General features: G+C 57.3%; 1 protein-coding gene across 1 annotated transcript in view; it reads right to left on the bottom strand.

Annotated features, from left to right (window-relative positions):
- SORCS2 (sortilin related VPS10 domain containing receptor 2) overlaps nucleotides 1-26,281 on the bottom strand; it is a 329,996-nt gene that overhangs the window by 26,609 nt on the left and 277,106 nt on the right. The window contains exons 17-22 of the mRNA XM_055587427.1: nucleotides 22,908-23,087; nucleotides 17,443-17,589; nucleotides 12,109-12,211; nucleotides 5,260-5,336; nucleotides 1,902-1,993; nucleotides 711-818 (exon numbers count right to left, since the gene is read on the bottom strand). Of these exons, the coding sequence (XP_055443402.1) occupies nucleotides 711-818; nucleotides 1,902-1,993; nucleotides 5,260-5,336; nucleotides 12,109-12,211; nucleotides 17,443-17,589; nucleotides 22,908-23,087 (707 nt within the window). The remainder of the gene's footprint in view (nucleotides 1-710; nucleotides 819-1,901; nucleotides 1,994-5,259; nucleotides 5,337-12,108; nucleotides 12,212-17,442; nucleotides 17,590-22,907; nucleotides 23,088-26,281) is intronic.

The following is a 26,281-nucleotide window of genomic DNA, read 5'->3' as shown; positions in this document are numbered from 1 at the left end:
TAGGTACTCATTCCCTTCTCCAGGGGCTCTTCCTGACCCAGGGATCGGACTGGCGTCTCCCACATCACAGGCAGATTCTTTACCATTGGAATCACCTTCTGAAAGTCGGAAAGTGAAAAATCACTCCAGTCATGTTCGACTCTTTGTGACCCCATGGACTATACAGTCCATGGAATTCTCCAGGCCAGAATACTGGAGTGGGTAGCCTTTCCCTTCTCCTGGGGATCTTCCCAACCCAGGGATCAAACCTAGGTTGCCCTCATTGCAGGTGGATTCTTTACCAGCTGAGCCACAAGGGAAGCTCAAGAATACTGAAGTGGGTAGCCTTTCCCTCCTCCAGCGGATCTTCCTGATCCATCACCTTCACCATCGACAGAATCACAATCTCAAAGGGCCAAGTGGGCAGTGATCCAGGGCTGACCCTTGCCTCTTAGTCCCACCCCTCACCAACCCAGTGATCCTGGGCAGATGACAGATGTTCTTGGTTAGGGAAGAGTGGCCACCTCCCAGTGGCAGAGGGTGAGAGGACGCAGAGGATGGTAAGAGACAAGGAGGCGGGTGTGACGATGGGGGTGAGAGTGGGGAGGATGGGGAGGGAGGCGGGGGGCAGTGCTGAACCCGCCTAGAGCAGCAGGGCCTGAGGGGCCCTCCGCCACGGCCCGCCTGGGGTTCGGCTCTGACCTGCCTGCCCACCTCCCGTGGGCACTCACGTCATGACCAGCGTCTCGTCCCCTGGCTCACTCAGCAGCCCATCCACAAACACGGAGGTGCTGGTGAAGTTGTGCGTGCTCCAGGTGAGGCCCTCGTCCACGCTGAACCTGCCAAGAGAAGGGGCAGCTGGGGACAGTCTGCGTCCAGGGCCAGCTGCCTTGTCAGGCCCAGCCCTGCCCACGCCCAGGGACCAGAGCTGTCGAGCTGAGGCGGCTGGGCGAACTGGCAGGGGCAGTGACCAACCCCAGGGCCAGTCCAGTGTCCCCAGCGCGACTGGGCCCCTGCCCTCACACTCTCATAGGACGGCAGCCACCTGCCAGCACCAGGTGGCACCCATGTCTGCTCAGGGACACTACAGTCAAGGAGCCCTGGGGGTGTGGCCTGAGATCCCCTGGATTGCCGTTATCCAGGTCTTGGAAACATCCAGGTCAGCCCTCCCCAGTGCCCAAGCCCAGCCCAGGGTCTGCAGGGTCACGTGTGGGAGCTTATGCCCCCAGGGTGGCGTATCAGTGTTGCCAGCTTGCCATGCAGAAAGATCTTTTTTAGACTAGAGTGATACTGGTTTCCTGACAGCTCCCTGGGCTCTGCCTCCCAAGTCCACAGTTCATGCCTGCCCTCACGTCCCCACAACAGCCCTTCACACATCTGAAGCTGATGCCAAACCCACTCTGGCCTGGACACACACAGCCGGCTTCCCTGTCTGGCCTCCACCTATCTAATTCAGGTCCATCCCGAAAAGTCGCCTCCTCTGGGAAGCCTTCCCTGCTCTCCCAGGAGGAGGGGCGGGTAGGGGCATCCTCACAGCCCCAGGCCTCCCTCTGGCCCACCCGACCACACTGGGTTGTCATTCCCCACCCCTTGTCTCCCCAGGCCTGGCAGCAAGCAGCTATCAGCAGCATGGGTGGGGGTGGGGGTGGGGGGGTGGTGAGGGGGGGGTGGTGGTGGGTGCTGGGGAGTGGGGTGTGGGTGGTGGCAGTGGGTGGTGGGAGAGGGTGCTGGTGGTAGGCAGGGTGATGGTGGGGGGTGGGGGGTGGACACTGTGCAGAGCCTGGCACTAACCCCCTTGGCGGGGTCTGGTGCCTTCGTCCTGGGGTCCTGCACGGGGGCCATCCTGGGGAATGCTCCGAGGGGTTCCCAAGTGGAGAGGACGGGACCCCGCCGCACTCAGCGCTGGGCACCCAGGGACTTACTTGAGGATCTTCAGGGGGATGGAGGTGTCCTTGATGGCCACGATCACGCCGCCGTGGTCCAGGTAGAGAATGTGGTGCTCCTCCTCGAACACCTGTAGCAGACCGTGGGCGGGGCTCTGAGGGCAGGACCCGGGGAGGGCTTGGAGGGCTTTCAGGGCCAGGGGTTGCTCTCCCAGGGATGGAACTGCCCACACGCTGGCTGGGGGGCTGCAGCAGAGTCCAGCTCCCTGAGGCAGGGCTGGTCAGAGGGCTCCTGCTGTCCCCAGGCCATCCCCTCCTTCCCCCAACCACCCAGACTCAGTACGTGTGGGATGAATGGCATGAATGCAAGCTGATGGCAATTTCTAGACCACTGACCAGAGAGCAAAATGCAAATAAACACTGCAAGTGTTTCTGCCTACAGGAAAACTCAGGCAGCACAAAGGCCAGCAACGTGAGGATGAGAAAGAAACTGTAGAATTTAGGAAAGCATTTAGGATAAGCATCCACTGGTAAAAGCAAACCTCTATTTATCATTGACTCAGTTCATGTGCCACCTCCTTCAGGAAGCCCTCCCAGATGCCACGCTGGGTGGGTGTGGGGAGTCTCTGGGCCCCCTGTCCCAGGGCTTACTGCATGAACTTGTCATTGTTTTCTCCAGCCAGGGACCTCCTCAAAGGCCCAGTCTGCCTCTGAGTCCTCTCTGTGGCCCAGTACTGGCTCAGCTCATGGCTGGAGGTGCCAGGGCTCAGGAAGTGTGTGTGGGATACATGAATGAGTGAGTGAGTGAGTGAATGAATCCCCACCAAGTCCTTAAGGGACAAAATGTCGAGAGACCTGGATAGGGCTCTCACAGGAGGAAACACCTCTGGTGGCCAGGGGGGCATAGCCCCAAATGTGCTCACAACCCTCACATGTGGTCAGACTCCCCATCTTCATACCCGCCTCCCACAAGGACAAGCAGGGGCATTTGCCCTGTCTACCCACTGGGGAGACGGGTGCCTCCCAGTCTCCCCATGGGAGCCCCACAGGCAATTCCACCCTCATTAGTAGGGACTTGGAAATCAGGCGACTCCAACCCCATGCAGCCATGAAATTAAAAGACTCTTGTTCCTTGGAAAGAAAGCTATGCCCAACCTAGACAGCATATTAAAAAGCAGAAACATCACTATGCCAACAAAGGTCCATCTAGTCAAAGCCATGGTTTTTCCAGTAGTCATGTATGGATGTGAGAGTTGGACTATAAAGAAAGCTGAGCGCTGAAGAATTAATGCTTTTGAACTGTGGTGTTGGAGAAGACTCACTTTGGCCCTGATGTGAAGCGCAGACTCATTGGAAAAGACCCTAATGCTGGGAAAGATTGAAGGCAGGAGGAGAAAGGGGATGACAGAGGATGAGATGGTTGGATGGCATCACCGACTGGATGGGCGAGTTTGAGCAAATTCTGGGAGATGGTGAGGGACAGGGAAGCCTGGGGTGCTGCAATCCATGGGGGTCTCAAAGAATCAGACACGACTTAGCAACTGAACTACAAAACAGCGCCCACAGGGAACCCGAGGGTCTGCGCATCCGTTGCTCTGGTCTTCTGCACCGTGAACAGTCAGCGGTCCCCCAACCCCACGCCCCGTCTTTCCCACTTCCCTGACACCCTGAGCTCTGGAGGGTGCTCCTTAAATGTTTTCTGGCTATTTGGGGATCATTCCAGGGAAGTCCTATTTTAAAAATATGCCCCTTTAGCAGTGTATATGCTGTCATTTGTAATTCACATACCCAGAGTTTTGTGGTAGAGACATCTCATGGCATCCTTGACAAGCCAGCCTGAGCTCTCCAGGTCTTCCTGCCTTTTTCCCACCCTGACCTCTGCCTCCTGCTTGCCTCCCACTGCAGTAAACTCCCCGCCTCTGACACAAGGGCGCCCCCTACTCTGTCAGGCACCCGGGCACTCCTGCACCCTCCTGTGCCCCCCACCCGGTACCCTCCTCCCATCACCATGGCTCAGCCCTAAACCGACGTTCTCCCACTTAATTCTGACAAGTTTCCAAGTTTGAAGCCTAAGCAAACGGCTTGCCAACAGTGGCCACTGTGAAAATACCTATGGTCAGTTTCTACAAAATACATCTCTCTGTTTCACCAGGTCTATTAAATCTAATAAGCTGGGGCCAGGGTGGGGGTGGTTTCTGTAATAAATGGACAGGCAGTGACCTTTAAGAGAGTTTTAGACATATCTCACTAGTTTTAGTGAAACAGAAATATTATAACATAATAAATCTCTTTTGCCCTTTTCAAAATTCCTAGTTTTTTGCATATTATTAAAAAAAAATGCCAGGACTTTAAACCAGGGTGCAGGTGAGCTCTGCACTCTGAGGATTCACGTCTTTGTCCAGAGCAGTAGCTGGGAGGAGTCTGTTAAGTGGGGGGCTCAGAGGTGCAAAAATCAACTTGAAAATAGAGCTGCTTCCATCCTCAGGAAGGGGAGACACAGACGAAAATTTAGTGCATTTTCTTAAGCGCTTAAGGTAGAAATTGCCACTCCATGAAGTCGGCAGACCACGTGAGGCTTTTTTTTTTTTTCTTTCTGGAAAGAAACAGCAAGTGCAGGGGGTCCGAGCCTCTCCTGGGGCGAGTGCTTGGGTTTGGCTGGATGCCCCGGCGTCAGACCATCAGCCACCCTGCTCCGTGGGACACCCTTTGGACAGCAGCCCCCACCAATCTAGTCTGAGACTCTGAGTCGCGTGCTGGGGTAGCGCTGACGGGCCCTCACAATGTGAACCCCCACCCGCCCCCAGCCCAGGGGGCCGTTTCCTGCATAACTGCTGTCTCCTGATTCTTGTCATTTTCCTGTTTTTCTTTTCTCAGGCGCACTGAACATCAGATCACCACCCCGTGGATGTGCCCGAGGGACCCTGAACCACACTCACCGCGACCCCCCCAAACCTGCTCCTCCCCATTTCTCCTTTCTCTCCCAAGTCTCTGCCATCCACCCAGCAGCTGCCCCTGCAGGACCCCGGGCCTGGTCTGTGGCCCCCATGTCCTGCTCTCGGGGAGTCTCCGTGTGCCTTCCTGCCGGGACAGCGCCTCCACCCCATCCCTGGCGGTTATTCCGTTTGGGTTGACGTTCAGGGTAGCCTGACCGTGGGGAGATGTGTCAGACCACGAATCCTCCAGGAGTGGTGCTGCAAGAGCAGCAGGAGGTGGGGGCCAGCCGGGCCTGGGCCCTCTTTTCCCCGATGGTGACGTAACTCCTAAAGGGAGCGGTGTCCAGCCGCTCAGGCCGGGGCAGAAACAGCAGCGTGTCTCAGAGCTCCTCCAGGAGGGAGGGGCTGAGAACAGACACGTCTCTGGGGGCCCCGGTGCGGTGAGCCCCTTCCTGCCACCTTACCTGCCGCCAGGTGTGGCCGCAGTCCGACGTGATGTACATTTCCTCTTTATATTCCACCAGCTGGGAGCCCAGGTTACCTGGTCCAGAAGAGAAGAGATGGAGCTGCTCTTAGGACTGGCCATTCTTCCACTGACCGAGGTCTGAGCACAGCTGGGGTCCCAAACCAGGGCTGGTGGTGGATGGGCCCTGGGTCTACGCCACCAAAGCCACCAGCGGACGCGCCTTCCGCCCTCCTGGGTGCCGACAGGCCTGCAGTCACCACTGCGGGTCCTAGTCTGCGCGGTAAAGGGTTAACTTTGCCCAGAGAAAGCCGGCCTCAGGCAGCTCCGGCAGAGCCCAGGTGCAGGCAGAGCGTGGGGGCCTCAGGAGACCCACGGGTGAGGAGCGGGGTTCAGGAACAAGAAGCGTGGCTGGGGACCACGCGGGCCAGGGGAGCAGCGTGTGGACCCGGCAGCCCGTGATGGGCTTTAAACTGGGGCAGGACATGGCTGGGTCTACATTTGGAGGTAGCCCCTGGGGGATGGGTAAGGGGAGGCCAGAGGCAGGTCCGGGCAGCGTGGGGCTGTCCAGGTGTGAGGCTGGGTAAGCATATAGTAGGTGCTCATTAAGCATCCATCAGGGGGCCGTTTGGAGGATGGGGAAGTGGGCGCCAAGTCAGCTGGGCGACCAACAGGCTCCTCCTGGGTCCTGGTTCACCTGACCCTATACCAGGCTGGCAGGTGGGTCACCAGCCTTGAGGGGGCCTCTGCGGGGCTAGGACTTAATCTGGGGGTGCTGCTGAGTGGGGGCAAAGAATCTCCGCTTAGTATCCAAGGTGACTGCAGTTTGAAGACCAGGAGGCTTGGCCGAGTGGACTCTGACAGGAAGAACTTAGGTCACCTGGAGGACACAGCTCCAGGATGGTCACGGCGGCCTCGGAACTGAGCTGGATGACCCCAGACAGCCTCCTGGGAAGGGGCTCGGACAGCAGAATTTTCTGACATATCAGATTTCACAGGCTTCTGCTCTGACCACGTGGTGATCGTGCGGGAGCCAGGGACCTGAGCTTCCTTCCAGGATGAAGGGACCTGCTTTGAGGACACGGCAGCCCTTCTGGACTCTTCCTGGAGCCCCAGAGGCCCCTGACCCGGCAACCTGAGCAGCCTTATCCACATGGTGCCCTCAGGAGCGGCTCCTCCAGAGCCAAGTGTAGATGTCAGTGGAAAGTCCCAAGGGAGAGGGGCCGTTCTCAGAGAGATGAGGCAAAGCCAGTTCAAGCAGAGCAGCTGAGGGCTTGTGTGCCTGCCTATTTTTTTGAGGTCCAACCAACATCTAGATCATCCATCCATCCTTCATCAATTTATTATCCATCCATCCATCCTTCATCAATTTATTATCCATCCACCCTTCATTTATTATCTATCCATTCATCCATCCTTTATCAATTTATTATCCATCCATCCATCCTTCATCAATTTATTATCCATACACCCTTCATTAATTTATCATCCATCCATCATCCTTCCATCCCCTCGTCTCTTCTTCATCAGTTCCACCCCTCCCCCTCCCCCTGCACTTATGCATCAGCATCTGTTGAGTGCCTGCTCTCTCCCCAGCTTTGTGCTATGCTGCAGGGGGTGCCAGCTGAGCAACCACGGCCCTGGCTCCCAGGGACCTCTCCTCCTAGCCAGGGAAGAAGGACGCCCTGCAACCGGGGCAGGGCCGAGGATGCCTGGGATCCTGGGGAACCGTGAAAGCAGAGAAGGGAAAGCTAATGGACCCACGAAGGAGGGGAATCCAGGAGCGATTCCTGCAGGAAGCGACCTCTGCCCCTTGCCTCGAAAGACGAATGCCACTGGCCAAGCGACAGGGGCAGGTGTGCCAGGCAGTGGGCCGGGTCTTGGCGATGGCAGCGAGGTGGGAGGGGAGGTTGGTCAGGGGAACTGGGGCAGAGGGGCAGGTGCCGAGCTGGGTTCCCTTCTACCTGCCCGGCCACCACAAGGCACTCAGGAAAAGCTGCTGAGAGCAGTCAGGGGGGTGACGGAATGAAGGCAACAGCTGGGGGTTAAGGGGGTGGGCAGAGGACGGAAGGGGCGCCCTTTATCTCCACCCCCCCCAGTCCTTCCAGACACCAACAGAGACGCCGGGACCCGTGCATCCAATACCTAAGCCGTGCAGCAAAGGCTGCGGGGTCAGCACAACCTCACAGGCAGATTTGCCGCCCGTGGTTTCAGGGGGAGTGATGTCTGTCTTTTAAGTGACACGATCTGTTTTCCTTGCTTCGTCTACCAAGGCTGTCAGGCTGCCAGTCACCTAACAGGCACCGGGGCGGGGGGCGGGACATCGGGGGACATCAGAGGACACGTCCACAGGCCATCAGAGCGGAGGGCTCTGCAGGAGCTCGGAGGCTGAGGCCCTCACGATAGGGAGGGGAAACTGAGGCCCAGGGGACGTCCCCGGTGCTGCGTCCCCTCCTGGCTGCTCTGGGCTCTCCTTGGGCCTCCTCCCCCTACAGCCCAGCCTCTCTGCCCTGCGTCCATGCTCTCAGGGCCTGGTATACAGTAAGCGCTCCCTGAATGCATGTTTCCTTTCTGACCTTGGCCCGCAGCTTGCAGAGTGGCCAAGACCTCAGGGCCTGAACAGAGCAGAAGCGCTACAAAGATCCACCCCCATGCCCTCTTGGCTGAGGAGCAAGGCGACCTGGACCAGGAGGCAGGGCTCCTACTGGGGACCCCGGGGGCTCTTCCCAACACAGAGAGGACGGGGGTGCTCCGAGCTCCCTGTCACGGCCCCTCAAGGTTTTCCCGGCCACAGGACTCCCCAGGCACTGTGTCCAGGAGGTGTCTGCGCCTTTGCTCTGCGTGGCCCTGAGGATTCACCCCCGGACGCGGAGCCGGAAGCAGCGTGTGCTGCGTGGGGGGCCTGGGACCCGGCAGGGTGGCTCCGGGAGGCGCAATGCCCACCCTACAGCAAGAGCTCGGGAAGGGCCGAGTCTGAACCGGACTGGCACCCTCAGTCCAGACCACGCATCTGTGTTGTGCTGCCTCCTTAGAAGCTCGTCCCCTTGACGCGGCCCAGTCGGGGACAGAACGTTCCAGTTGGCACCCTGGCCTGCTGCGCTTATTTCTGGGTTCACCCTCTGAGGCTGCTTCTTGACCCTGGCGGTTAGAAGCCAGTGTTCCCATCTTTGCTTCTTAAATTCTCCTTTCCTGACCTCACTGGAGTCACCGCTGTGGGTCTAGCCTCTCGTCCACGGTCCCGGAGGACAGGCTCCCAGCAGAAGGCACCTGGCATGGAGCCCGGCTCAAGGGCGGTGGTGCCCAGGTGCTGTCTAAGCGATAGGGAGAGCTGTGGAAACACGCCTGGCATCCGCCGAACTCCAGAGAGGTCGTTCTCTCTTTCTGCAGTTAAGGATGCTGAGGTTCGGAGGTACCAGTCACGCCCAGAGCCCAGCAGCTGGAAGCGGCAGAAGAGGGGTGTGTGGCAGCCTCTGCCTGTCCCAGGGTGAGGGGTGAGTGATGGGAGATCCGCGCAGAGGCTCCCTGGAAACAGACAGCCATCACCCCCGGCTGCCTTGGGCGACTCAGCCCAGACGGGGCCCTCATTTGGACCCACTGCTCCTGCCACGTTGCCCAGCCCATGGGGGGCCACCAGTGGGAAGCTGGTCCCTGCTTAGTGGCGGCGACGGGGCCCGAGGGAGCCCAGCTCACTCCACCTTCCCTCTCTGGTCCTCTGTTCCCAACAGACACCCAGGGCTGGCTGGGGGATGTAAAAGAATTCACACCTTGGTTGGCCCACATTGTACGGATGGCTCCATCTCCATCTCGGGAAAGCCGTGGCGAGGTTAAAAAGCCGTGGAATGAAGTATAAATGCAGCATCCTGCCCCTGGGCGGGGACAGTGAGGGGAGGGAGGGAGGGGCAGAGGGAGGCAGCCACCCACCCCCTGCGCTCCCCCTTCTGTGACTCTCACACGGTGAAGCGAAGCTCCTGCAGATCCTTGCAGCTTCCCTGGGGGCTGGAATGCTTGTCCTGAGCTTTCAAAGACTTTTGAGTGCTGGGAACATTTGAAACTGTGCCTTCTGCACCTTTGGTCAAGAATTTGAGGTTTCAAGCCATCACGAACGTGCATTTTAAATACACCGTTGCCTTCGGGTCCAGGGACCTGAGTCCACAAGACCGAGGGTGCCTGACACAGGTGGCCTGACCCCTCTGTGTGGGAGCTGGTACCCCACGAGTGGCACTGAAATCGAAGCTGATGCGCATTTTTGTCATTGACACCCATCCGTCAGTCATGGAAGCAGGTGGACCCCGCCCCAGTTGCAGCCACTGACTAAGACCCCTGGGGCACAGATGGGCAGAAGGAGGCCCAGAAGCTGAAAGCTCTTCCTTGCTGTCATCTCTGTCTGGTTGTATCACTCGCCACCCCTCACTGGAACCCCCTGGCTCCAGGATAACATGAGATGCCCATCCTGACCACCAAGGTCTCCTGCCTCCTGAGGTGCACAGTGCCCACAGGGGTCTCACCTCCCGGCCTGTTTGTGGGTTCTGATTGGGTCATTCTGAGAAGCATATTCCCTCCTCTGGAAGGACAGCCCTGTCGCCTCAACACGGCCATTCACTCATTCATTGGCTCACTCACTCATTCATTCACTCTCTCATTCACTCTCTCAGTCACTTATTCATTCATTACTCACTTATTCATTCCATCACTCCTTCATTCACTTATTCATTCATTTACTCATTCATTCATTCACTCACTCATTCACTCATTCATTACCACACTCATTCATTCACTCATTAACTTACTCACTCCTTCATTCACTCACTCATTCACTTATTCATTAATTCACTCATTCATTCATTCACTCTCATTCCTTCACTCATTCATCACTTACTCATTCACTTATTCACTCACTTACTTATTCATTCATTTACTCACTCATTCACTTATTCATTCACTCATTCATTAGCTTACTCACTCATTCATTCACTCTCTCACACACAGCCGCCAGGCTGGGATACATCTGCTGAAGGGTCAGATGCGTCATCCAGCCCAGGGTCTGGGGTCCAAATTCTCCAGGCTGCAGCTGGTGCTGGAGCAGAAAGAGGGATAGAGCCCCGGGTTCAGGCAGCCATGAGCCCTGGCCCAAGCCTTGGCAGTCCCTGCTCTGTGACGGGGCAGAGACACTGTCTCTCTGACTGCCACACGCCCCATCCACACCTGGGTGTGCCCAGCCCCAGCCTGGCCCTTCTGCCCCCAGGACCAGTGGCCAGCTGGTGGGCCTGCTCCAGAGTCTTGCTCTCTGCAGTTTCAAGGGGCACAGCAGCCCTCCCAGGGCAGGGGACTTCCTTTCCCAGAGGAGCCTGGCGTGGGTCTCAAGCTTCAGGAGGACACCTTGCAAGTTGCGAGCAAGTTTTCCCTCTCCTCAGGTTCATTACCTCCTCTGTGAAGTGGGGGTGCTGACCTCTCAGGGTCACGGTGGTGATGAGAGGGGTTCAGGGCCTGGCAGGGGAGAAATGGCCACCATGGCAACTGTGGACAGAGCGTCAGGGCTGAGCTGCTGAGAGCTGGTGAGGCTGTCCCCTCTCTGAAGGGTAAAAGGGAAGCCAGACGCCAGCCGCTGCCTGGCAGTGGACTTTTAAAACGTGATTTTATTTGCAATGATTCTTCTAACTCACATAAACCTTATTTTAGAGTTTTATTTGATCGGCACACATTTAGTGACCCCTGAATAAGTTTCTAGTTTAATGGGGTAGACAGACACAATCACAACGTATGTTTCTTTTTCCCCTTATGTAAGTTGTATACGTGTCTTTCTCTTCCAACTAGAAACTCCTTTAGGGAGCAATAACTATCAACCATGATACAGATTATCCTTCCATCCACTCACCCATCCATCCTTCCATGTACTCATTCACCATTTTGTTTTCCATCCTTCAATCGGGCCATTGGACTATTATTCTTTCAACTATTCAAGTATCCTTTGACCCATCCTGCCACCCACCCATGCATCCATCTTTCCATTCATCCATCCATCTGTTCTTCCCTTGGTCATCCACCCATCTATCCATCTTTCCATACATCTATCCATCCGTCCATCCATCCTTCCATTAGTCATTCATCCACCACCTATATTTGTGCTTCCATCCATCTATCCATCCATCCATTCATCCATCCATCCATCTGTCCATCCATCCATCCAGTCATTTAGTTAACACCTATCATTTGCCCACTCTGGACCATGCAGACATCCCTCGGGGGGAGGTGCCAAGAAACCTGGGCTTCCTGGGGATGCTATGGCACTGTCCCAGTGGACACACCATGGCCCCAGGCCTGTGACCGCCAAGTCCCACCCCTGAGCCTGGAGCTCCGCGCAGGCAGCGAGGCTCCCGCGGTCTGACCGCGGAGGCAGCGTCCCACCTGCGCCCGTGACCAGGCTCCCGCGGTCTGACCGCACAGACGGCGTCCTCCCTGCGCCCGTGACCGGGCTCCCTGCGCCCGTGACCAGGCTCCCGCGGTCTGACCGCACAGACGGCGTCCTCCCTGCGCCCGTGACCGGGCTCCCTGCGCCCGTGACCAGGCTCCCGCGGTCTGACGGCACAGGCGGCGTCCTACCTGCGCCGGTGACCAGGCTCCCTCGGTCCGACCGCGGAGGCAGCGTCCTCCCTGCGCCCGTGACCGGGCTCCCGCGGTCTGACCGCACAGGCGGCGTCCTCCCTGCGCCCGTGACTGGGCTCCCGCGGTCGGACCGCGGAGGCAGTGTCCTACCTGTGCCCGTGAGCGGGCTCCCGCAGCCTGACCGCACAGGCGGCTTCCTCCCTGCACCCGTGAGCAGTCCCGCGGCCTGACCGCACAGGCGGCGTCCTACCTGCGCCCGTGAGCAGGCCGGGGGCGCTGTCCTTGGTGTGCACCGTGCCCGACACGTAGGGGTTGTCTGCCCAGCGCAGGTGCAGGTGCAGGTGGCAGTCGGGCTGTAAGGGAGACAGGGAGTCGCGGTCAGCGCCTGGGGGGAGCAGTGGCCCGAGAAAAAGCAGGGCCCAGGCAGAGCGCAGCCCCGTGGGGGCTGGGCGGGAAGGCAGGGCCAGGGTGTTTTAGAGGAGTGGGAGGAAGGTGGGGAGGAGGCTTGGAGGCTGACCCCTGGGTGAAGGTCCGCAGGTCGGGGCCAGGTGGGCTTCTCCAGGGGAGGGGACTCCCGGCCCCGGTGCTGGAGGGTGGGTTCCCCAAAGTGGCTCCTGAGTGCAGAGCTGGGCCACAAAACGGGACTCCAGGAGCCTGCACGACCCATGGCCACATTCATCCACCCAGAACCTTCACTGGGGGCCTCTCAGGTGACCATGGGCATCAGGGGATAGCTGTGGGCAGCCCGTAAACTCCATGTCCTCTGGGAGAGGCAGGCGGTACGGTGGGTGTGTTAGAGCCCAGGTTACTCTCGAACATCAGCAGAGTACATCAGGGACGCAGCCTGGCGGGTGCCCTGGCAGAAGGGGCAGAAACACTGGCTGTTGGAAGCACTCCAGCACACCTCACGTCGCTTGGTGGCCACCTCTGGGCCAGCACCGAGCCACACGCTTCACGAGGTGCGTGTCACGGAACTCTCTCAGCACCCGTCCTGCCATCCCCTCTGTGCTGACAGGGAAACCGAGGCAGAGTGTGTTTAAGCAACTTCCCATGGCTGGGGCTGCCTGGTTCAAAGTCCACACTGTGAAACCTGCAGGTGGGACAGGGGGTCTGGCACTTCCAGGCAAACCAGGCTGGTGGCCCCCAGAACGAGGAAGCACCAGCTGTTTCTTGTCCAGCATCGTCAGACCCCCCCATCTGTCTTTGCCCCAGCTGCCTGCGCCCCGCCTCCCTACTCTGCTGAGATGGTAGAGGCCAAGCCAGCTCCCTGGGGTGGGACTGGGGGGCCCAGGGGAGTAGACGAGTGGAAAGGATGTATCCTCTGGACTGACCCTCCTGAGTCTCCCCAGGCCTCGGTGACTCACGAGCCCCACCAGCCCTCGGTCACATCTGTGTAGAACACAAAACCACAGGACCTAGGATGAGGCCCCAGGTCTCCATGCAGCTCCCCCTAGGCCACCAGACACGACACCAGGGAGTGACCTGCCAGCCACCAGCCAGGACTGCCGCTCACCCCTCCCAGGGTCATTCCATACTCTACCATCTACCGAAATCCATCTGAGAGATCTCTCTTTTCTCTACATTTAATGTTGCTTTAACACTTTCTTCTGGCCCGTGAACTGCGTACGTTTTATACAGATTATCCAAAGTTAAAAATCAAAGCGATCAATAAATTGGATATTGATCCGGGCCAAGTGCCCAGGGCCTGATCCAGTGGGAGAGGAGCTTGATTGGTCTGTGCCAGAGTTTTAAAATATATATTAGGTTCATCACACCCTGTATGATTTCATTCATCGTAAGTGTCCAGAGCAGGGAAGTCTATAGACAGGAAGTGGACTTCAGGGCAAGGCGTGGGGTGGGGAGAATGGGGTTGGTGACTAAAGGTTATAGGGTTTCTTTTTGAGTCTAAAGTGGACCGTGCTGATGGGCGCACAGCTCTGTGAAGATTCCAGAAACCACTGAATTGTCACCCTTTAAATGGGTGAATTGTATGGGATGTGACCCGCATCTCAGTCAAGCTGCTAAAAAATAAAGTAATATGTGGCAAATGAGCTGGAAGAGCCCCATTTTTAAAGCAGACTTGGTGGGCTAGAGACCCTCCCCAGGGCAGCCTGAAGTTGGCAGGGCCCCGTGGGCGGGTAGCTTGGTCACTGAGTACCCCCAGATGGGAGCCCCCCAGAGAAGGGGAATGCTTGGCTGAGCAGGATATACTTGACCCTCTGTGGCAGGTTAAGCTGCAGCCTGATCTGGATTTCTCCTGGTTTCTTATAACTGAGAAGCAGGTTGGTGACCTAACACTTTGGGGCACCTTCAGCCCCCTCTCCCCAGCGGGGAGGGTGTGTCTGGGGGAGGGGTGCCCATGACCTCTGTGAGCAGGGCCAGTCTCCAGCTGCAGAAGGAAGCTTGAGGCAGGAGGAGAAGGCACCTCGGCAGGGACATGGCCCGCCCTGCTGTGTCCATGGACACGCTCCTGGGCTGAGAAGGTCCGGCCCAGGCACGGCCCTGTTCTGACGCCCCAGGAGTCCCGGGTGCCAGGTCCTGGGTGAAGTAGCCATGCTCCCCAGCTTGCAGCCAGCCTTCTGCACGTCCCCTGACGCTCTGTGCTCACAGTATCACTATCTCTGGGAGTGGTGAGGCCTGACTTCCCTTTCCCATCCCCAGCCCACTGAGGCTCTGTCTTAACTGCTGGACGCTTGATGGGGGCACAGATAGAACACTCCTCAGGGGTCCCTGTGGTCATGAGTGGCCCACAGGACCCTGGCAGGGCTGTGGTCCCCTTTTGAGCCACACAGGTCCTTCCAGCAGGTCCTGGATCTGCTGGGGGCGCCCTGCCGGGGGTCTGACTCACTGACACAAGGCCCAGCCGTGTCTGCACTGAGCGGATGAAGGGATGGCAGGCCTGGAGAGGCCGACCCGCAGGGCCCTCAGCACCTGCACGTGTGACGGGAGGGGACGCACCGGGCACCAGGCTGCTCTCGAAGCGCAGAGTTAGACACGGCGGGGTCCTCCAGGGCCACCGAGGGCACAGGTGGGAAGACCTCAAGGGCAGGCTGGTGCCAGGGGAGGCGGTGCTGAGCGCCCAGTCCTGAAGAGTGGGCCTGGGTACCTGCAGGGCCTGGGTGGGTGTGACGGGCTGAGGGGGCAGCACCACGCTGCCCCTAGATACTCCTTTCTTGGCCCCTCCACACGCGGGAGCCAGCTGGTGCCCTAAAGGGGTGTCCATCAGAGACTGTCGGCTGGCTGGAAGGCCACGCTGCTGGCTGCTGTGAGCAAGGGGACCTGCTCACCTGCGCACGCCACCACTCGCTCAGCCAGTGTCTGAGAAGAGTGGCCACGGACAGCAAAATGGACAGGTTTTCATTCTGAGCCCAAAGGTCAAGAGAGGCAAAACCACCTCCAAGGGCAACTGAGCATCTGAAAACAGGCCTGATCCATGCTTGCCTGTTAAAGAGTCCCCTTCAGAATTTGCTCTGTGGCTCAGGAAACTCAAACAGGGGCTCTGCATCAACCTAGAGGGGTGGGATGAGGCAGGAGACGGGAGGGAGGTTCAAAAGGGAGGGGATATATGTACACCTATGGCTGATTCGTGTTGAGGTTTGACAGAAAACATCAAAATTCTGTAAAGCAGTTATCCTTCAGTTAAAAAAAAAAAAAAAAAGACTCCTTCACTTCCCTGTCACTAGAAGGTCATCTTCCCAGCCAGAGAACTGGTCATATGACCCAGGAAAATCTTTCTGACCCAGAGTTAAAAGAAAAACAGAAGACTCAGAAATCCCACGTGTCGGGATCCCCAGCGGAACTTTTTAACGTGACTGTTAGCCAAAGGACGGGGAAGAAAAATGCCTGATGCCGTCACTCCTGAGCGACGCGGTTGCAGGTGTAACTTACTCCCCTTTCTATACATTCCTGCATTTTCCAGGTATTCTGCAATAAGCAGGAATCACTTTTCCGATGAGAAGTAAAACCTCAAGCGCAGCCAGCCCTGTGCATTGAGAGTCTGCACAGCTGAGTGAAGAACACAGTCAGAGAACAGACCCAGGAGGAGGGCCGTGCGGACACCGCCCCGCACGCCCCGCCCACGGCCGCCAGGGTTGCACATGCAGGGGACGCCGGGGAGCCGGGGCCGCGGCTCCTGCCTTTCGGGCCCAGCTGGGCATCCCGATGCTTGTCCTCCTTCCGCTGTGCCCATCGGGCTCTTGGCCTGACTGCCTGCGGCCACGCACTTACCAGCTGGCTCCCAGTTTTATTATTTTAAGGCCGGGGCATAAATCTCGAAAGGTTATCTCCTTGCTGAGCTGCTTAATTGCAGACAAGAATCTATTCTTAGCGAAAACTTGCTTTGACAGATTAATATGGCTTAACTTTGTCGACGATGATACAAAAATTAGCCCTTTCACAGCAATTCTGTTCTCAGAAGCTCTTTTACAAGTGGCAGGTAATTAATCCTCCCTGTAGGTCGACAGGTGCTATTATCCCTTGTTGCTAGCTGGAGGGGGCTTATGCAGAGGCCAAGCGGAGCCCCCTAGTTGGTGAGGTCAGGGAGCGAGGACCTGAGGCTCTGCCCGGAGGGCGCAGAGCCCCACCTGGTCCTGGGGGGCGGTCACTGGCTGGTCAGGTGGGGTGCCTACCATCTTGAGGGGCCCTGCAGAGATCCAGGCAGGTCCCAAGAGGGCAGAACTGCTTGCTGTTTTGTGTATTGATGTATTCCCAACACCCAGAAGAGTGCCTTTCCATAATAGGTCCCGGTACATGTTTGTTGAATGAATATTCATGGAAAACAGGCACCATTGCTCTTTCTGTTTACAGAGGCACAGCAATGGATGGGGCCCCTGACTGTGAGGAGCTTCCAGTCAAGGCCAGTGGGAAACAGAAGCATGTTTCCCAGGGAAGGCTTCTCTGTAGAGGGGACATGCAGACAGGGTTTGCAGGTGTCAATAGGAGTTCACTGAACAAAGAGGAAAAGCCTTCCCCCATCCCCAAGGCAGCCAAGACACAGGGGCAGCCTACACTCATATTCATGTAGAAAGGCACCCTTGGAAGATCAGGGTCAGCTTGGAGATCATGAGATTTGGACTACGTCCTGGCCCCTTCTCTTATCCAGTCCCCGCCCCCAATTCCACAGGCAGAGTGTGCTGCTTGGCCCTTGACACTGGCCAACAGGGCTTAGCAAGTGCAGCACAAGCAGGCTTGCAACGTTCTTGCAATGTTTCTGCTCATCCTCCTGCACCTCTGCTATTGCCCAGAGCGTGACTGGGCTGGTCCCAGGAGGAGGATGCCAGATCCCTTCCTAAATCATAACCCCTGGGTGTGTGAGCGAGCCCAGCCTCTCGCAGATCTGAAAGAGTGAGTGCTGTTGGGGTGGTTTGTTACACAGCACCGTTGTGACCAGAGCTGACCAAGACACTCCCCTCTCTGACCTCTTTGTAAAGCAAGGAGTTTCTTCCTGCCTTCTCCACCACATCCAGAGAAACAGGTGGTTCAGTCTCTCAGATCCCCTTCTCAGACGTCAGCGTCTCTGACCCCGGATCCTGCAGTCGCGCCCGGTGCCCACCCCAGGGAAGGTGTGCCGTGAGAGGGCACTCACAGGCTTGCAGTCGGTTGGTTTCCCGTTCATGTCCGTGCTGGGAGGCCTCAGGTAACCCCAGTCTCGGCCCTTGTTGTAGGTTATGAGGGTCACCACCTTCCCGTTGACTTTCTGGTTTGCCAGGAAGACTCCTTTCACCCCTCGGACCTGGGACGGAAGCACAAGAAGGATGGTAAACGCCTGCCCGGCCCCTTGTGAGAGCTCTGTGTGCAAGGCCTCGTTTGTCCCGGACAACAGCCCTGAGCCAAGGCTGGCGTACACCCTGGAGGTTAGTGGGGCTCAGGGCACAAGGGAGCAGAGATGCAGTGTGAGCTCTGACTGGGAGATGGCTCTGTCTGCCCCCACTTTCCAAGTGCACTTCACGACACCGAGCTGTCCTCCCAGGTCCAGCCTCTGCTGCCAGACGGCGAGCAGAGCCCTGGTCCTTGACATGCGTGCACATCTTGGTCACCCCGTCTTTAGCCAGGGCTCCTGACTCAGAGTCCCAGTCCCTCGCCTCCTTCCCAGGGGACCCACAGGGCCTGGACCAGTGGAGTTGCTCTGGGCTTCCCTCCAGGGACTTCATCAGCTCAGCCCCACAGGAGGTTGCCACAGGAGGTTGGGGTAGGGGTCCATGCTGGTCCCAGCCTGCCCTGGACGAGGGTCAAATTTCCCCATGCCCCCTTTCTCAGGGTTCCTGGGGGGCCCAGGGAGGTGACCCACACACATGCCATAGTCAGTCACTGAGTCAGCTCATAAGAAATGGTCAAGCATCAGCAATTCCCAGTTGTTCAACCTACTGATTCTACAGAGATGAGTTTTTCTGGCAAATTCCTTGTGTGTGGAGGCCTGGGACCCAGTAACTGAGGCCCACTGGTGTGGCCTGAGTTCCTTGGAGCCCCCGTGGGCCTGAAGCAGCCTTTGCTGCTCTATAAATAGCATGAACCCAGGGCAACTGAGGCACGGAGTTACAGGATTTATCTGGAGTTCCCTGACCAAAGATGAAGCTCAGGGCAACAGTGATAATTCACAGTAAGTGCCTTCTGCGTGGCGGTCAAGGGAGTCAACAAGCGCCACTGCATTAAATTCTCAGACTCCACGAGATCGCCGCTTTCCTAGGCCTCCGTGGCAAGGGCCCGACAGGTGGGGAGCAGGCCGGGGAGGCGCTGAAGACTCTGAGTGAATGGTGTGCATGTTTCCTGTGGCTTCCGCGACAGGCGACAGGCGGATGGGGCTTAAACTTACAAGATCGTGTGACAGCTCTGGGGGCCGGGAGCCCAGCAGGAGTAAGTCCCACGGGCTGAGAGAAAGCTGTTGGGGGCCGGTTTGTCCTGGAGGCTCCAGGGAGACGCCGGGTCCTTGCCTTTCCCAGTGTCTAGAGGCACCGGAGGTGCTTGGCTTGCAGCCCCTCCGCCATCTTCAGCCAGTCATACAGCAGCTCCTTGGCCATTCTTCCATGATTCCTGGCCATTCTTCCGTGATTCTGTGTGCTTTTCTGTTCCCTTCTGCTCCTTCCACTCACGAGGACTCCTGAGATTGCAGTGGGCCTCGTGCAAAACGCTGGAAACTCTTCCCATCTTCTGTCTGCCAAGTCCATCCCCCTTTGCCTGTGTCTCTTAATAGGAGGCTGCTGTCTGGGATGGCAATGGCGGTCTGGCCCTCACTCCACAGATGATGCTTCAGGGATGGTCTTTCTTGGGGACGACCCGGGGGAGGAGGACCATGGCCCCTTCTCTCTCACTCGTGGTGACGTCACTCTGTCTCGGGCCCATCTGAGCATCGCTCGGGGGCAGGCTGCTGGGTCCAGACGCCTTCCCTGATGTCCCAGGGGCAGATTCGGTGCTGATTTGCCCAGTGATGGCTTGATGGAAAGTGCTCTTTTATATCCCAACTGGTCTCCATGAAAACACTCAGCAGTAAATAACCTAGACCCTCCTGTCCCAGAGAGGTAGGAGCAGGCCAAGTCTCCCTGGGGTGGGTCTGATCAGCTGAGCGCCAGGTTCCAAAGCTGACATGCCCGCTCCACGTGCCCACCCTTCTCACGGCTGTGCTCGATTCCTGGGGCTGACATGACAAAGCATCACAAAGTGGGAGGGGGCGGGGCTCAAACAACAGAAATTCGGTTTCCTCACAGTTGGGAAGCCGGAGGTCCACGATCAAGGCACTGGCAGGGTGGTCCTCTCTCTGAAATTTCTCAGGGAGGCTCCTTCCTCATCTCCTCCAGCTTCAGGGGTCTCCAGGTGTTCTCTGCTTGGTCTTCATGGACCCTTCTCTCTGTGTGTCCGTGTCTCCTCTTCTGATCCTTATAAGGACACTTGTCATGGGTTTAGGACCCAACACAAGCTCATCTCAAGACCCTTCACTTAGTGACGCTGCAAAGATCCTTTTCCCGAAGAAGCTCAAGTTCATGGCCTCGATGTGGTTTTACCTTTTTTTGGGGGGGGGGGGTTCACATTCAGCCCATTACAATGGCTGTCTCCTAGCTGTGGTCAGGACTTCTCAGGGTCAGGGCACAGGACTGGGGAACCCCATGAAAGTGTTAGTCACTCAGTCGTGTCCGACTCTTTGAGATTCCATGAACTGCAGCCCACCAGGCTCCTCAGTCCATGGGCTTCTCCAGGTAAGAATACTGGAGTGGGTAGCCATTCCCTTCTCCAACCTAGGGATCTTCCCAACCTAGGGATCAAACCTAGGTCTCCTGCATTGCAGGCAGTTTCTTTATCATCTTGAGCCACCAGAGAAGCCCCCATATCCCGCTTCCTAACTCAAGCTTCAACACAAGGAGGCCCCCAGAGAAGGGCTGTCATTTGGTCTAGAACCAGGACACCTCCCCCCGACCCCTGCCCACCCCGAGTAGTGGTGTGAGTTCACGGCCCTTCAAAGTCCAGGCCTCTCGGGGCCGTGTTTGTCTGTGATGTCTTGGACAAGACATTTTTCCTGGATCTGCCATTAGATGAGTGATAACCACGGAGATGGTGCAACTGGCACACGTGTAGACTCTCTAGGCCAGGCCTTCCCCACACACGATCTTGAATCCCCAGAAAGGGCCACTGCTGTGAAAACTGTCGAGAGCTCGCTGAGTAAGTGCTCAATGGAAACACAGGCCTCCTTCTGTGCCTCCAATTGGCACAGAAACCCTCTGAGGAAGGTATTACTGTCATCCTCGTTTCACTACGAGGAAACCGAAGCACAGAGAGGTTAAGCAACCTCCCTGAGGTCACACAGCAAATACATATCAGAACTGGGATTTGAGCCCAGGCAGTGGGGCTCCAGAGCTGTGCTCGTAACCACTACCCATGACTCACTTTAGGTGGATTTCAGAGAAGCCAAGTCACTTAGGAGGAGGCCCAGCTTTGGGGCTGGCCACGTGAGCTCCCTCCAGTGCCCCTGGCCTCTCACTGCCTGGTCCTTGGCATGAATTGCTGTTTCCTGGTTCCTCAAGCCTGGCTAACTTCAGCTTGGCCTTAAATCCATCCACATCCCTTCCTCCAGGAAGCACTCCCTGACCCCCATCCGTGCTGGCTAACTGCGCTCACGGTGTTCTCTAGATGCTGACTCACAGGGTGGGAATCACTGTCGGGGGGCTGATCTTCCTGTAGAGTATGAAATTCTGGGAGAAGTGGTCTACTCCTCCCTGCATCCTGGGGATGGGGCCTGGAGCTGGGCGTGTGCTACAGGCGGTACGGATACCCACAGAGGGCCAGGCCGTCCTGCGTGTAACTGCGGTGTCTGCGGTGCCCTCATCCTGAGTCAATGACATGCCCTTCCTGCCTGTAACTTTTAGCAAATGGCCCTAAGCCGTGGGCTGTGTCCAGCTGGGGCGGTAAACCCACAAATGGGTTCTCACTGTAAACCAATGCTTACATTCATCACTTCCTTGGAGAAGGCGGTCCGTGCTGCTGTTGACAACTGAGAGATGGAGGCTGCAGCCCCGGCTCTGTCCGGGAGGCCTGCTCCCACCTCAGCTGACCGGCTGTGTCTGCTTAAGGCTTGGCTGGCCACCCATGGGACTCTCTCTCCAGCCCGGCAGGGACAGCAGAGTCTGGCAGGCCCACCACCAGCATCTACTATGAAAACACACTGTCCAGGGGCTCCCCGAGGAAGGAGCTTAATGGTGAATGACCGAGGGAGGGAGTGCTGGCCAGGAGGGTGGACAGAGCCTGGGACGACAGACCGGGACTGGTCCTGGTTTTCTCACTTCCTCCCCAAGTACCTGGGCAGGCTGCCTACCCTGTCTGAGCCTCTGGTTCCTTACCTGTAAATCAGCTGAGGGAGCCCCTCCCTGGCTCTGGTGCGGACAAGGATACAAGAGGTGGCCCTGCAAGGCCGGGTCCCAGTTGGGCCGTTGTGGGTGTGGGGCTGACATTTATGGAATCCAAGCACATGGGAGCCAGGAGCCCCAGTTCAGAGCCTCTGACCTGATCAGGTCAGCCCCTCAGCATCACGCAACAAGAGCACGTGGAGGCTTAAATGGGACACAGATGGGGTGGGACCCCCAGGGAGGGCACTGGGGGATCTGGGAATCTCAGGCAGGGAGGCCCCAACCCCCAGTCTCAGAGACAAGAGCTGCAGGGCCAGGGCGGAGATAGGAAGCTAGAGAGAGCCGGACAGAGTGAGATACACAGAGCGGGGCTGAGACCAGTCCTGGGTGGGGGGAGGCAGCGAGGCCAGCAATGGGATGGCCCCACCCTCTGTCCCTCAGCCTGTTTTCGTGCAATGGCGCTCAAGGCACGCATGGCTCTGCAGATGACGGCTGACGAGTAAGTTGATGGTGGGGACGGCTAACCTGAACCTCAACTCAGCAACATGTCATCCCCACAAAAGAATTCCATTCTTCTCATGAGCAGTGTTACACAGTGCTCCTTGACTAGATTTTGAATTTCACCACAAACAGCGAGTTTTCTCTCTTGCTCTGAAAGTACCTGCATGGTATCCTCTAGATCTGCAAAGCCTGAATTAGGGCATTTTTGTAGGGTGAGATGGGGGCCAGGGTGGGAGTGGGAGGAGTCGGGGCGGGAGTGGGTGGAGCCGGGGAGGGACTGGGAGGAGTCGGGCCGGAGTGGGTGGAGCCGGGCAGAGTGGGAGGAGCCGGGGAGGGAGTGAGAGGAGTCGGGTGGTAGTGGGTGGAGCTGGGCAGAGTGGGAGGAGCTGGGGAGGGAGTGGGAGGAGTCGGGTGGGAGTGGGTGGAGCCGGGAAGGGAGTGGGAGGAGTCGGGCAGGAGTAGGCGGAGCCGGGCAGGAGTGGGAGGAACTGGGGCGGGAGTGGGAGGGTTTAGGTGGGAGTGGGAGGGGCAGGAGAGGGAGTGGGAGGGGCCGGGGCGGACGTGGGCGGAATCAGGGTGGGAGGAGCTGGGCATGAGTGGGAGGAGCCAGGTGGGAGTGGGCGGAGCTGGGGCAGGAGTGGGAGGGGCTGGGGCAGGAGTGGGAGGGGCCAGGGGGAGTGGGCGGAGCCTGGGCTGTGGGCCCGAGACGCCCCTCAGGTCCCACCTCCAGGATGTCGATGACCACGCTCTCCTCTGCTTGCCGTGAGCTGCGCACATCCTCCAGCACCAGTGAGTAGCGCACGCCGCGCGTGTCCGACTGGTATAGGTTGTAGGTGTCGGTCTGGTACCACTCCTGCACGGCCACGAACACCTGGCTCTCGTCCGTGCTGATGACCTGCAGATCCTGGGGGCGTGGGGGAGCGGGGTCAGTGCGGGCTGGGGGCCGGTGCGGGGGAGGGAAGCTGGCCTGGGCGTGGGGGGTAGGGGGATGGGGCAGGCCTGGGGGGAGGGGTGGGGGTTGGCTACAGCCCTCTTGGCGTCAGGCTGACCTAGATTTTCATCCCGGCTCTGCCCGCAGTGCTCTGTGGCCGTAGACAAGTCCCTTTACCTCTCTGGGCCTCCGTTCTCCCAGCTTCAAAATGGGGGTCATGTTCCCACCCTCCACGTTGGGTGGGGGGGCTGCCCAGGCACTGGGTGGGGCGTAGTGACACCTCCCCCCACCCCCTGCCCCTGCCATGCCATCTGCCTGCTTGTCCCTGCAGTTAGGAGGAGGCTGAGACTCCTATGCACCGCAGACCATCACCCCTGGGAGGCGGGGACTGGTCTCATTTGGGCCCCTCCCCGACCCCATCCTGAGGATCAGATAAGCTACATGTCAGTTCACTCACTCAGCACGTGTTCATTAAGTGCCTGCTGTGTGCCAGGCGCTGTGCTAGGCCCTGGGCCCCGCTGGGGACCCACCCTGGTCTCTGCCCTCCGGGTTGTACACTGGGAAGGAGGGCTGGATTAATTCGCTTCAGCCTCATTCCCAGGGCCTCCTCGATGGCCTGCTACATACAGAGAGCTGCCCTTTACCCACAGTTCCTCCAGGCCAGGACACCCCTGCCCTTGGCCCTCCCGCTGGACACACAGCCAACAAGGCCTGTGCAGGGCAGTGGGCGGCTCGGGGCCTGGCGGGAGCTGAGGGCAGGCACCTGGCCAGCAGGCGGGCAGGAGGCCTGACCTGAGAAGGTCAGCGGCCGAGGCCGAAGCCCACCTGGAGCAGGACACCTGGCAACTCTTGAGTGGGCCAGGCACCCCCTCTCAGGATTTGTTCCGGATTTGACAATTCAGAATAATAATAATAAAAAAAAATCCACAGTCGAATGAAAAGGAAGAAGAAACCCAGGGCTAAGCTGAATTTCTTGTTTTCCTTTTCACTCCCAGCCAGCGCCAAACGCTGCGTGGGAGCCACATGAAAAGGCATCTGAACAGGCCTGTTTCAAAGCCATAACGAGCTTTTATGCTGCAGCCTCTCCAGTTTGCCTTCTATCACTCCTAGACTTTTATTGTCCCTCTGGCGGCGGAGCTTCCAAGATCCAGGAGCCGAGGACAGATGGCAGAGGGGGCGGGGCAACGCTGGTCACGACCGCTGGTCCGCCCACCACGGCCAGTGTAGTTTGGGGGTTCTCTTCCCTTTACAGACCTTCAATCTGGTGAGGCCGCCTGGGCAGGGTGCAGGCTGGTGGTGGCCCCTCCCCTCCTGTCTGTTCCCACCCCCACCTCCCGGTGCTGTGCAGCCAAAAAAAAAGGGCTTTGCAAAAAAGAGGGGGCAGTGCTGTGAAACCTGCGATGCACCTCCCTCCCAGGGACAGCCCTGCAGCGCACCGGGGTCCTGGCCTGTGGACCCCAGCAGCTCACAGCCAGGGAGGGCTTACAGAGTCAGGGTCACAGGCCTGGCGGTTCCCTCTGTGAGATGGGACAGCAGGGTGATGGGGAGTTGGAGGGCTGCGCCTGAAGCCTGGGAAGTGGGGCATCTCTGCTCCTCTCGCCCACCTCCCCTCTCCTATTTCTCCATGCTAGGCCGCGGTGTCCTCCCGGGTATCGCTAATCCTGCAGCCCGGCACGAGAAAACCCTCTATCGGCCCGAGGTTCCGAGCTCACGCAGCGCCCCGCATCCGTCACACGGGGGCTGATCAGTATTTACTGCTATCACCTTCATTCTGACTTTGTCTTCCCCACACCCAGGTACATGTTTACAAAACCTGAGTAAATGTTTACTAGAACTTGGGAAATAAAGGAAAATGTATAAAGGGAGTAAAAGTTGCCTGTAGTACTGCTCCTAGAGAGACCTGGTATTAATATTTAAAAATGTTTACTTCTGGGCTTGTTCCCAAATGTGATTCATATATACTTTCTCAAGTATGGTTGGTAGCTTGCTCTTGCGTGTTCTATGAGGAGCATGTTTCTCTGTTGTTACAATTATTTATAAACACCACTTTTGGTGACTGCATGATATTCCCTTTTGTGGATGTACCATATTTCACTGAATATTTCCCCACTGGTGAGCTTTTTAGCATCTCCAGCATGATGTGCAAAACAGTCATAAACATTCCCAGACACAGATCTCTGTGCTCTCTGTATTTCCACAACATAAATCTAAAAAGGGAAATTGCTGCATCTGAGAGAAGGAACATTTTTAAAGTTCTTGTTACATTATGTTCCTTTCCCCCAAGCAGAGCTAGAGGGCGCTGGTTTCTCTCCACGCACTGAGACCAGTCTTTTAAAAATCCTTGGTGTTTAGAGAGTGATAAATAATATACAATTTTTCCCTTAAATTATTCATATTATTCTTCTTTTAAAAGGAAAGTTAGAAGCAGAGACATTTGTTAACTCCATTTCTAAACAAAAGACATTAAAATATCACACATATGTATATGTGTTTCCATGTGTGTATATACTTATATGGGCTTCCCAGGTGGCTCAGTGGTAAAGGGTCTGTCTGCCAATGCATGAGATGCAGGAGAGATTCCTGGGTGGGGAAGATCCCCTGGAAGAGGAAATGGCAACCCACTCCAGTATTCTTGCCTGGAAAATCCCATAGACAGAGGAGCCTGGCCAGGTACAGTCCATGGAGTCACAAAGAGTCTATGGGGTCACAAAGGACATGACTGAGAGACTGAGCATGCACGTGCGCGGGCACACACACACACACATATCCATATGTCTGGGGAAATATGTGGAAACATCAGAGTTGCCAGTGTTTGTTATCAGGTAGAATTACGTTTGATTATAAGTAATATAAACTGCAAAGTGACTCAAATGAGATAGAAACTCATTTTTCCCCAAATGTAAAAGGATTCCAGAGGTAGAGATCCCAGTGTAGAAGCTGGAATCACCAGGGACAGAGTCACCAGGAACAGAGGCTCCTTCTGAGTCACCATCCCACTGCCCAATTCTGCCCCATCTACTGATGGTCCGAGATGATTGCTAGAGCTCCAGCCAGCCATCTTGTCAATGTGTAAGGCAAAAGGAGGGAGAGAGGAAAGAGGAGGGAAAGGCTAGTCTTTAAAATAGGGCTCTGAGAAGTCTCCCAGACCTGATGATTCCACTTAATCT

Source organism: Bubalus kerabau, chromosome 7, assembly GCF_029407905.1.
Source record: "Bubalus kerabau isolate K-KA32 ecotype Philippines breed swamp buffalo chromosome 7, PCC_UOA_SB_1v2, whole genome shotgun sequence".
Lineage (NCBI taxonomy): Eukaryota > Metazoa > Chordata > Mammalia > Artiodactyla > Bovidae > Bubalus > Bubalus kerabau.
This window is presented reverse-complemented; position numbering and strand designations above follow the sequence as displayed.